This window comes from Hakea prostrata, chromosome 3, assembly GCF_041222555.1.
Source record: "Hakea prostrata isolate BN-2017 chromosome 3, UWA_Hpros_2, whole genome shotgun sequence".
Classification (NCBI taxonomy): Eukaryota; Viridiplantae; Streptophyta; class Magnoliopsida; order Proteales; family Proteaceae; genus Hakea; species Hakea prostrata.
In genome coordinates, this window is record NC_142602.1 from 12,187,075 (window position 1) to 12,200,043 (window position 12,969).

At 37.2% G+C, this 12,969-nt stretch overlaps 1 protein-coding gene across 5 annotated transcripts in view; it reads left to right on the forward strand.

The window, feature by feature from the left end:
* Positions 1-2,972: 2,972 nt before the first annotated feature.
* Positions 2,973-12,969, forward strand: part of LOC149020789 (RNA cytidine acetyltransferase 1-like) — a 49,306-nt gene continuing 39,309 nt past the window's right edge. For 3 of the 5 annotated variants that reach the window (XR_016172246.1, XR_016172248.1, XR_016172247.1), the window contains exons 1-5: positions 2,973-3,390; positions 3,497-4,024; positions 6,354-6,485; positions 8,009-8,106; positions 8,568-10,012. Coding sequence is in view for 1 of the 5 variants with exons in the window: in XM_089148998.1 (XP_089005124.1) it covers positions 9,784-9,880; positions 9,960-10,012 (150 nt within the window). In the remaining 4 variants the exon portion in view is untranslated. The remainder of the gene's footprint in view (positions 3,391-3,496; positions 4,025-6,353; positions 6,486-8,008; positions 8,107-8,567; positions 10,013-12,969) is intronic. The other 2 variants (XR_016172249.1, XM_089148998.1) reach the window with 1 other exon arrangement.

Consider the following 12,969-nt stretch of genomic DNA (forward strand, 5'->3'; position numbering starts at 1 on the left):
AGAACAAGAACTACGATACTTATAGGGTTAGTAGAAGGACTGTTCATCGGTTCTCCAATTTGAATGTTCAATCGGTAAGTCCAGTGTTCGTTCGAGAGCTTTTGCCCGAGGAAAATCGGTAGAGGTTTGGGTTGATGTCGAGTCGGAGCGCATACTCGGCATCGGATCTTTGCTAAGTTTATAGATTATCCCAATGATGCTACCATTGTAGAGGATTCTTCGGTGGGAGCATTTTCCCAAGCGTTGGCTGATTGTAGTTTTGAGTTCCTCTGCTTTTCTACTCTGCAATTTGGATCGAGTAGCTTCTTCACTGCTTTGTGAAGTTAAACTTCTTCTTAATTGCACGGGATTGCGTGGGAGTCGAACAATTGGTTATAATACCCGAAAATTTCTACTACTATTTTTAATGTTGAATTAAATATGCAAACAAATTGAAGACTTTCAAGATTAGTCTTCATGGTGGCCATTTTCGTGATCCCCCTCTTGTTGTATGTTTTCAGGAGTTATGACTGGTTGAGTTTTAGTTAGTTTGAATCGTTAACCCTTTTTGGTTTCCATAGTTCAGTTTGTCTCAGCTTATGTTTATATCCTCGAGGTTTTGTATATAGAGTTAAGATGATCGGTTCGGATGTTACCATAGTTTGAATAAATGATGATTGAAACATTGTTTAATTACACCCGAGATAATGTTAGTTGCCATAATCATAATTCCGCACTTGCCTTCTCTTTCTATATAGACATTTTTCTTTGTTACATTGTGATACCGGTCTCTCTTTTTTTCGGAGGTGAGGATGAAGGAATTAACTACCATGTCTCTCCCAATAGGGTTTAGGTGTCATGAGCCCCACTTGCTTGATCACTACATGCTAACCGCATGTTAGAAAGTTTATTAATAGATGGGTATAAATTTTGATCAAAGTTAACGATATCTTTTTGAAGCATTGGTTAAGAACTTACTATTGGAGTTGAGGGCGGCATGTAAGCATTTTAGTATGTGTTGTGCAAGAAAGTATATGTAATGGAAATTTAGCATTAAAGAAGAGTGGACTGTTCATTAGTTACCAATATAGATTCTTCATATTTTTGTGTCGCCTTAAACCTATTGGAGTCCCGCAACCATAATGGTCGCTTAGTTATACCTAGGGATATGTGATGCTATTAGAAGAAGAGATTATGCTACTACTAATTAAGCCTTGAACAAAATGCGAGTTGTATATTTTGTCAATTCCGGAACCGAGGCAAATGAATTAGCGATGCTTGATGGCTCGACTATATAGTGGTAATCTTGGTATGATAGCCCTTAGAAATGCATATCATGGTGGCAGCTCTGGTACACTTGATTTGAGAAACTCTAAACACTTGGAAGTACTCAATTCCACCTTCCACTTCTTTTGTTGATCTGAACTATTGTTTACCCAGTGATAGCATCTCATATCTTGGTAAGATTATTCATAACAAGGTTAAGTCCCTATAATCAAGATGGATCCAATTATTGATTTTGTAGTGAAAAATTGTCCTCATTATGGTTTTTGACATGCAAGCTATCTAGGGGAGGGTTAATTTAGGTCATTCTCATTCTTGGTTGTTTTTTGGAATTCAAAGCTAGAAAATTTGGTTTGAATTAATTTTTGGGTTTTAGGGTTTTGTTTCATGAAATGGATAAGAGGGTAGGTTTTAAAGTGGCAAAGAAGAGTGATCGTTGTCAAGGGTTCAGAATCTGAGATGGTTGATAGCATTGGGGTTTTATTTTGGTTTAAGGGTGAATTTTAAACCCCCCCCTTCCAAAAAAGGATCAATTAATGATTTTCCATCCACCCCTCCCAATGTCCAATGAGACTACTTGATCTAAGGTTTCTTTCGATTAACCTTTAGCTTGTATTATCTTTCCACCTCTCCTCCATGTAGTCCATCACTATATGGTGGATTCCCAATCAAATTAATGAAAAAACCAATCCTGTTCTGCAGTTCATACTAATAAGCTTTGCATATTTTGACATGAGACCTACCATAGTCCTGCTAGTACCAGGTGACCAATCAGCCCTTACCGGGCGTTCCTGAACCAAATGTTAAGGCCATTTTGGTCCTATCCAATTTTTGTGTGGCTAATTTCATCACATTGTTTTGAATTGCATGTATATAGTTTCATCGGCTGCAATTTCTTGGTACCATATGTCATAATTTAATAGGCTTTTGTAGATGTCTGATTATCTCACAAGGGATTCATTTTCTTTGGCTCACCTCTACCCCAAGTCACCCCCCCTATTTGGGGTAGAGATTATCACCGACAGGAAAGGGAAGACACCTGCAAAGGCAGAAACTGCTGTTTTGTTTGAGATGCTAAGAGGTCAAATGTATATATACTTGTGCATATATCTGTTTTCTTCTCTATTTGTCTCTATTTGACAATATTAATTCAGATCAAACTCAGTGTCTTCTTCTTCCTTTAAAAATAATTAATCTACTACTTACCTATAGTTCAATCGTGAGAAATGATTTCGGATAACACATCACAGGTGCATATGCACGTGCATTATTACTAGTTATTATAAAAGTATGAACTCAAAGGACACGGCTACATTTTTTTTCTCCTTCTATACCCCTCTAAATTCAATCAGTTAGACATTTGTATTACTAATAAAAGGACACGACTACATTTCGTTTTCCTTCTATACCCCTCTATATTCAATCAGTTAGACATTTGTATTACTAATAAATGATGTCTATAATTGTCAATTAAACAAATCATACTACTATTATTATAATATACTATTATAAAAGTATGAATTCAAAAGACATGACTATATTTCGTTTTCCTTGTATATCCCTCTATATTCAACCAGTTAGACATTTGTATTACTAATAAATGATGTCTATAATTGTCAATTAAACAAATTAATTAAAAACATTTATTTCCTAATAAAAATAAATACAATGGGTGAAACAACTCCCAACCACGGAAGAAGAAACGTCACTTAATTTTTTTAGCAATAAAGGAAGAAGAAAAGTTGAGGAAGAAGAAACGTTGAAGTGGTTACCATGCTTGTACCAAACGACTAATGCCTTTTTCTTTTTGGGTAAAGCAATCGTCTAATGCTATGGGGGCTCAGTTACAGCAAGCTATGGCTTCAAAGGAAGAGCTTTCCAACCCTATGAGCGAGATCAAAGTACAAGAGCTTGTGATCTCTGTCAGAGAAAGTGGAGATCGTCTCACGAGCCACTAAGTTTTTCTGATGCTCTCACTCTTCATTTGTTTACTTGCTAGGATTGTAGATTTGTCGTTCTGTCGGATTTTGTTTCATTTTGTTTCCTGTTAATTTCAATGGTGTTAGGAGCAACTTAGTTGACAAACCCTTGTGTTCTTCTGATTCTACTTGCAACAACACCAGAGCGGTGCGAACACTATCCTCGACATCTTCTCATTGTGAAATCTAATGACAATGCTGTTTCGTTTGATATGGTTGACTTCTTAGTTCTAAACATTGTTTTTTTTTTCCAGGATAATATCGATTGTAGGGCCTTCTTCTCCGAATGATTCATACTCAAGTGCGATTGTAACACCTTCTCATCTCCTGGCGGCAACCCTAATTGCAAAAGACGAACACGCACAGCTCTCACACCTTCTCCACTGTCCTCTCGATTTGGTGCCAATAAGTGCCATGGATGCGACTCCAACCCCATCAAGTACTCAGAGTAGAAGGTGTAGGAGGAACGGCTCTAGGGTTACCCCAATTAAACTCCTAGCAAGTCACTCCGGGTCTTTCGGTTGTTCTGCTTCCCCTCTGCAGAGCTATTCTTCTTCGGTGTGAAGCAGAACAACTGAAAGACCTTCCCTCAAAAGCTACTACGGTTAGTCTCATCTCATCAGCTCCCTATTTTATTTGACTGCAACTGGAAGTTGGATATAGTTTCCTTCTTTGATCGAGTACCAGATTTTGATATCAAGTTGCCTTTTAGGTGAGTTAAGGTTTCGTGGATTGGGGGCTTGATCATTTTTCGAGGTTTGATCAATCGAATGGATTTGAAGGTTTGATGAGAAATGGGGTTTGAAGCTTTTTGATCTGTTTTCATTTGCTTTCTCACCTGAAATTCCTAACGTATATCTGAAATGTCTGCTTTTCCATGTTTATTTTATTTTATTTTTCATATAAATAGTTGACTGGTCCTGAACTTGCATTGCTGGTGTGATCTCTGTTTGTCTATTTACTAAATTTTCCTCTTTTGCTGTGTGCCTCTGGAGGGGTTGAGGCGGAGAAGTGGTAGCGATCCCAGTTTTGTTTTTCATTTTTAATATATATTTGTTGTTTTTGACGGCTGATAGGAAGCTAAGTTCTTAAACTACAACTGCCAAATATTTAGGAAGAAAATTCCCCAATGGGGAGGGAAGAAATAGAAGCCGTCGTAGAGTAACTGCCCTTTATAAATTAGCCATGACTGTCATGGCATTACTCAAATTGCATGATCTCGGTCTTGTTGGGTAGGTAACTCCATAACTTTTCAGAAGGCACTCAAGGCAGGCACCAGAGTAGCAGACAAATTCTAATATTCAAAAAATGGCCCTTAAAAGTTGACGGAAGGAGAAAATATGTTCTATTCTGCCCCAACTTCTATGGCTTTTAATGCTGAATCATATTGGCATGCTCTGCCCTTTTCTGAAGAGAAAGTCCACTGACCACTTAGTTAAATAGCACAGCAGTTCAATATTCATGAATTAACAGTTCCTAATATTTAGAGCTCCAGTAAGCTGTCATATGGGATTTGCACCGTGGAACAGTACCAGTAAGATCAACATCCTACTGGTATGTTTAAGGGTAGTATTTTCCCCCCTTTTCTTTTGTGGTTGCAAGTTTATGTTTAAGAGTTAATACTTAATACATGGATAATTTTAGCCTTATCCCAACTTCAATTTTGTTGTTTTCCAATGCCTGAGGTAAGAGGGACAATATGTTGAATTATGCAGCTTCCCGTTTCCCAAATGATGTGACTCTGCTTTTATTGGACTTTTCATTATACTCAGTAGAGCAGCTTGTATAAAAAATCATGAATTTATCTTCTTCTTCCTTCTTTTTTTTTTTTTTTTTTTTCTTTTTTTTTTTTTTTCTTCAAATTACATGAAACAAAAATAATTCAGCAAGTATAATTTATAATTTATAGTTGTCTCTTTAACTCTTATTTGTGACCTGAGTGGCCAAACAATCTCTATCTTAAGATTATTATCATGAGGGTTTTATTATTAGGTAGCAAAATATTCAATTGCTTCCTGTCAATTGAGGTATTCATGAATTTGATGAGACAATGATTATGTCTTCTATCAGGCAGAATTCAGAATGTGATTGATTCTGTATCGGGCTTCCAAAAGCCTTCATGTCAATCTGGGAACATTGAGAAATCATATCCTAACACCGTCAATAAGTTCCTATCATTCAGAAGGATGAAACACATTTTTGTTACTGATGTGAACTGGATACTCAGATCTGCTTGAAAACAGTCGGGTGGTCTTTAATGCTGCAGGGCCTGCTAAGACTTCTGGAATTGTAGGGTTCAAATTGTCTACAGCACTGATCATGTTTGAGATGCAATCTTTTCTGCTCTCAGGAGGACTGAGTGCAACTGGTTTTGATGCTTTCATCTGCAATAGTGGTAGTGGTCCATCTTCAAGTACTGAAGGTGGTCTTTTTGAGTTTCCTTTTGTAGTACTTAGACTACCATTCACATATTGAATAAGGCTGGGGTGGGGAAGGGTTGTGTAAGACATTGGTCAGTTGGGAAGTTTCAGTTGTGGATAAGAAAGGAGGAAGTGAAGAGCAAATTTATTGCTATGCATTTAAAGTGAAAAACCCAGCATTGGTAAATCTACTTCTTATTTAGTTATTTATTTTTCTTCAAATGAAGTAGTTAATATAAGTTATAACTTCTAAGCATTCTACTATGCGGAGGTTTTGAGGGCAAATTCTGTCTGAAAATTTTAGAAACTTGTGCTTTATTTTAAAACACAAGAGTGTGGAGTTGTTTGCACCTTTGATTTAAAATCATGTGTATAATGCAGTAAAAAACAAGCAGACGAGACTAACATTGATAATTTCAAATGATTGAAATGCAAACATCTAAAAATTTAGACGGAAATATGTAGTGTGGGATACTATGGTTAAAGATGTAATATGTATGGCTGGAAGTTGATTTCTTACATGAGCGGTGTTGTTTTCTGTATTTTGCCATGCTTTATTTTCCTGGTTTTATATCGATCTGTAATTGTGTTCAATATTTCTGAAAAGTGTGCAGTTTGGTCATTGTAACCATATTGAATATTTAAGTCATTTTCCCTTTTTTCTTGTTTATTCTTTCTTGTGCTTCTACAGGTCCGTCCTATCAAGGAACTCCAGATATTGATGAGAACTCAAGCTCTACAATGTCATGCATGTTATATATGGTCAAAATGGCACCAAGCTTCATGCAGTTCCTATACTGGCTTCTCAATCTCAAACTTTAAGGTATTTGTGTCAAGCTTATTCCTAGTCGTTGCAAGGATTATGAATCACTTAACAATGTTTGGTGCAGTTCCTATTTGGTTTTCCTTGGTTGACAATGGTGTTTCATTTTCCTTGAGGTATTCAAATATTTTTGTAACTGCACCTAGTCCTGAAAACTTGAAAACTCTGTTTGAGTTCATTTGCAAGGGATTTGACACTCTTGGATGTAAGGTAAACACCCCAGCTTGGAATTGTGTTTGCATTTTTTGTGGTGTTCGGTTGGCTGTCTTATAAATGTCTAGTAGGCTTTGGTAGAATTAAGTACATTATGAGATAAATATAATGTAGAAAAACAAGCGTAAGAGGAAGAACTGCATTATAACTTAGAACAAAAATTGGAGGGTAGAATCATTTGATTAAGGTATAGAAAATGATTGTCAAAGAGATTTCAAAAGAAGTTGATTTCCAAAGCCTGAACCATGGTGGGAGATCTCGCTCTTGAGCTAGATCTCGCCACTCCAAAATAGAGAGATCTCGAGCAAGATGGCGAGATCTCGGTCGAGATCTACCAAAATTTTGGCGTAATCTCGGTGACCCATCTCGGTGGGTTTTAGGGCCTTGGTTGGGCTGAAATTTGGTATTTAGTCTATTTAAGGCCTTTTGAACACATTGGTGGCTTTAGAATTGTGAGAAAATAACCCTAACTACATCTTCTAAGTCAACCCTATGTGTAAAACCGAAATGTAGAGATATCAAGTAATTCATGTTATCAACTATAAAGTATTAAATACATCACACATCAAACTATCAAAGAACTTAATGGCTTCAAAATTTTACAACCATAAGAAGTTTTAGACTTTTAGTAAGTCATAAATCATAATCTATAAGTTCACAATCACAATCACAAGAGTATGTGAGTAATAAGATTACAAGACAAGCCAGAGTATCACTCGAACATTGGGCTCAATCGAAATTGGCCCATATGTATGACTCCCAAGTCAACTCATCACTATAGTATGTCACATATAGGTTTAAGTGCTTCACATTAAATTAGTTTCCATGAAAGTTAGATCAAAGCTTGTGGATCACCACATATATTACACTACCTAAACCAACACACACACCCATTGTAGAATATTCTATTTGAAAAAAATTCAAATTTGGGGGAAAATCTTACCTTTGTTGTAGATCTAGTTGAAATAGGCTTGAATAATGATAATTTGATGTTGTAGATGTCTTAAAGATGTTTAGAAGTTGAATCCCCAACAAATTCCGCCAAAAAATCAAGTTTCTGGCAAATTTTGATGGTTGCGGCGAGATCTTGGCGAGATCTCGGCGAGATGTGGCGAGATCTCCCATCTCGCAGATCTCGCCTCTCATCTCGTCTCGCTATGTGAAAATAGCGAGGTATCTCGCGAGATCTCCCACCATGGCCTGGACAATGAATATTTTGTTTTTAATGTCTATGTTTCAGGAAGAAATGTGTGTCTGTGTTTTCAGTTTGTTTGTTATCCTATTAATTTCAAATTTTATTCATTTGACAGGGCATCTAGATTATGATGCAGTGAAAAGTGCCAATCCTGAGTTCAAGAAGGCAACTGTGAAGATAAATATCTACAAACAGCACAGGTGAACAATTCAGGTGAATTGTGAATACGAATTAATGAAGTTTTAAAAAATATTACGATTGTTTTACACATGTCATGATCTTATTTCATGATGCCACATTTAACAATTGAAGTTTATCCACAAATAGGCATAGACACTTATGAGCTGTTATTCATCTTGTATGGCTGACTTTTGTTTGTGTTTTACACCATTAAGTTGCTCGCTAGCTGTTTAATATATCTAGGTGTTCCTAGTATTTGAAATTTACTTAATACACTTGTTTAAGTTTTTTTAATATGAAGTTGTAACTATCAGATTAACCAATTGATGAGTTACTTATTCAAGAGTCATCTGAGCTGTGAACTTTTCTCCCCTCTCCTTCTTATCTCCAAGTTACTGTTCATAAATATTGTTCAGTCGTAGAACAAGTTGGAGAACAACTCCTTAACTCTTATCCTTCTTCATTACTGCATTCTTTATTTCTTTCCTGAACAGGATGCTGAAAGCAAAGATCACCGAAACTGTCAACCTTTTTTTGTCAGAAAATAGTTCAAATCTTGCTTGTGGGGTTGCCATTCTGATCTTTGATTCCTAGTCATTGTCTAGGTTGGTTGACTGCATCAGGAACATATTATTTTGAATGCTTTTCCCATCAACATTTCAGGTCTATTTTTTTGGTGAATGTTCTTCTCTGCCCCTTCTTTCTTGTTTAATCTTTATTTTTCTCCTAACCGTATCTGCAGCCACATGAACATGAAAAGCTTTCCCAAGTTGAACTGTTAGTTGTTGATGAAGCAGCGGCAATTCCATTGCCAGTTTTTAAAGTCTTTGCTTGGTCCATATTCGGTCTTCCTCTCAACAACCGTGAATGGGTACCGCACACTACATTAGCTTGAAAGCAACTCTTCAATTTTTGGACATTTTGTTAGATATATATGTCTCACCAAATTATATACTTTTCATGTATCATTGTCCAAAAATTGTACAGTCTTATATTAATATGTTTGGATGGATGCAGGTAGAGTTTTCAAGAAGGTTGAACTCAGTGAGGCTATCCGATATGCTTCTAGTGATCCAATTGAATCTTGGTTACATAGTTTACTGTGTCTGGATGCTACGAGCTCCATCCCTAATATCTGTAGGTTAGAATTCAATATTAAGTATATTGAGAAGGTGAAAATTTTGACATGGTGGTCCAAAGTCACAGCTTATCTGCATGGTCCAAAAGACTTTATACCATGGCTATAGATTTAAGTTTACTAGTTAGCTATTGCCTGGTGTTGGCATCTTTAGTGCACTCTACTTAGAAGCATATTTAGTTTCTCTTTTTCCTTCCCTGACCTGAAGCCATGGCTTGGCCTAATAGTGGTTGAACGGCCTCTTGCTAATTCTCGTTGAAATGCCGATCCATAGAGGTCAATACACCCATAGAGCCCCAGTGATCCAGCTGTCAACTCCTGTCCAATTCGGAGAACTCTAATAGAAGATTGCGCTATTACTGTTGATATTTCTTCTGTTGCTTGTTGGTTGCCACCTCCAAGTGGATGTGATCTGTATTATGTAAATAGAGATTACACTCTTCTCCTATCACAAAGACAGTGAGTTATTTTTGCAGGTATTGTTGTGGTCATTTGTTGAGCCTCTAATATATCCATTCTTTTTGTTCATTAACATATAGTTTAGTTCTTTTGCTTTTTAAACCCTGCAGAGAATGATGGCCCTTTATGTTTTTTCTCATTACAAAAATTCTCTAAATGACTTGCAATTAATGGCTGATGCTCTTGCACATCACTTGTTTGTGTTACTTGGTATGTTTGTTCCATAATTTTTCTGCTTTAGATAAACAGTGTTCACATGAATGTACTCTAAATGTCACCTTATATGCAGGCCCTGTTGATGAGTCAAAGAATCACCGTCTTGATATTTTATGTGTTATTGAGGTATGTAGCTATGGTCTGTATGTCCTCACAAATAATTTGCTTTTCAGTTCATTCTTCCTTTTCTCAAGTTTTAACAGCTATTGATGCTATATGTGTTGCTATCTACACTCGGTGAAGAACTTTGAATTGAATATTTTTGATATTACGACTTCTTCTGGTCTGCATATGGCAACTAGGCAGAAGTTATGATCCAATTGTGATTTAGAATTAGAACCTGTCCTCTTGGTACACTAAACAACATTAGGAGCACATAGTTATCTTGGGACCTCCTGCTTTGTAATATGTTTGCTTTGCCTTGCAGCTTTGAGAATGGGAGAGATCCGGTCGAAAGCCAAAATGTATTCTTTTCAATGATATAGAAGATTCACAAGGCCTTTTGGTAGGGCCATGGAGCAGGACACGTGGAGCGGAGAGGGGGGTTGGCTACCATAAATGTCAGCACTTGGTGGGGTTATAAGGGGTTAAATGCGAGGAGAGGCATTGGTTAATATGTGTGTCTTTGGGCAGCCTTTGGTTGAGGGCAGCATGTTACTGTAGGGGGTAATTGGCACCATTATAACCAGGGCCGTGGAGCAGGACACGTGGAGGGGAGAGGGGGTTTGGTTACCATAAATGTCAGCACTTGGTGGGGTTATAAGGGGTTAAATGTGAGGAGAGGCATCGGTTAATATGTCTTTGGGCAGCGTTTGGCTGAGGGCGGCATGTTACTGTAGGGGAGTAATTGGCACCATTATAACCAGGGTATTGCTTACTTTCTTGTTGTGTTCTACTTGGGTCTTCCTTATTTTGCAGGGTCGCTAGGAGGTTCCTATCACCTTTCTTCTCCAATTTGTTGTCTAGGAATCAATTCTTACAACACCTTTTAGGATATTCTTGAACTATACCATAGAAGCATGAACTATTTGATACAGTGTATGATAGTTATGGGCCTATGGCATATGTGATATCAACTGTAATTAGTAGCACCACTACAACCTTTGAGTATGTCTATGATCTACTAATTCAATGTAGGAGTCTCATGAGGTGAATCAGAGGTTTTAGCGGAAATATTTCCTCAGGAACAGAGGCTTAAATCAGGTCTAGAGTTGAGTTTACTTGGTCTGGTTCTTCGTTGGTTTGACATGGGCCTGTTTTAGGATCAGCTAGAAGTGTATCTAAAAGTTACTAATTTAGCATCCCTAAATTAGTTACTTTTTGATGTGAACAGCAAAAAGAGGCCCAACAGAAGCCACAAGAGCCCAACCCTTGGGTATTTTCTCCTTTTATGTCGCTTTTCATTTATTAGTGTTTTAGTTGGATTTCTAATCTGATTACAGAATCCCAAAGAGTTTCTTATTTCAGTTGAGGTTGTTTACTTTAGTAAAGATTCCAAGTTTAAGTCAGCTAGGTCTTTTTTAAATTTTATTTTATATATTCTCATGCCTACCTCAGGAAATCAGTTTTGATGAATAAAATTTTGAAGTATTGCAGCCAAGGAGGTATTAGCAGGTTCCTTTGAGGGGAACCCTGCGGTTGTCTTAATTTCTCCTTTTTAGACTTCTCAATTCAGTTCTGCAGTTCCAGCATTCATCATCAGTTTTCAACCTGCAAATCTCAACTCAGATCAATCCTAGCAAAGGCCAGCATCTTTCCAACCTATGGCAGCCCTCCCTTCCCTGTTCTGCTCCTGCACAAGATAGAATCCCCACCCCCTGCCAACGCAAACCACCTAGGACCCCTCCGTTACCCTGCACAGACCCCTAAGACCCTTTCCCACTCTCCTACGATCCTTCTAGGATCATTTCCCCACTTCCTCAGCCCTACGATAACCCTTTTAGTCTTCCCCCACCTCTCGGCCTCTCTGTTTCTTGTGGCAAACCAGAATAAGAAAAGAAAGCAAGAAATAGAGAAAAGACTTGGAAAGGTTCTCAAAGATCCACCCAAGAGTTCCCCATTTGACCAACCCTGCAACTGTTTCCTTCTCACCACAAGGTTTTGGAAAGATACCTAATCTTCTTGGATCCCTTAGACCACCAACATTTACCCAATTAGAGATTCCCATAGCCTTTCAAAACCATCCAACCCAAGCCCCAAAACCCTAATATTGCCCAAGACTGGAAAGATCTGAAATTTCATACATCCCATCCTCCTTGGTTTAGATCACTTCTTAATATAGACTTATAGAGAGTTACTAGTGTACACTTGCATAAATAAAAGGGAGCCACTATGCAACATCAACAAGAAGAAGCCTTATACCGGCTAAATGGGGCCGGCTACATACATAAAAGGGTGGCCACTATAATTGCCCTTAATTTAAATGCTGTTATAAATTGATTTTCTTTCATTATGTCAAGTTTTAGTTGGTTTAGATACTTCAAATGGAGATCTGATGGTAAGATTTGTAGCTATGGGAGCTTATTAAAATTGGGATTCTACAATTAGGTGGCTTTCTGGTTCCCATTTCCAACTTCCAACCCAACAGTGAAAATCATACTTGAAAAATTAAACTAGCAGTTACTGAAGGGTTACGGCAGCAATCAGGTACGAGTAATGTGACCAGAATATCAATCTGAAACAAGAACGAAATTGATCTCTCAAGAAAAATAGAACAAAAGAATCCAACCAAAGTAGACCCATGAATCCAGCTACAACTAGAAACTTAAAACTATGAATAAGTAAAGCATGGGGTATTATTACCCTATGGATCACCAAATCTGATTCCGTGAAGATGAAGGGGAAACTTCACATTTAAACAACTATAGCATACATATAGAATGAGAATTCTGTTTGTTTTTTTGGTCTTTCTTCCTGATTCTTATTTTCTCAATTTACTAGTAAAGTTCCACGTGCAGTGTACGTGCGGCAAGTAGAAATGTAGGTGTTATATTTTGGATGGTACCAAGAGAGTGTTTATTAAGAAAAAATTAAAATAAGCACTAATAGGATTATACATTTATTCTTTTTGTTTTAAAAATAAA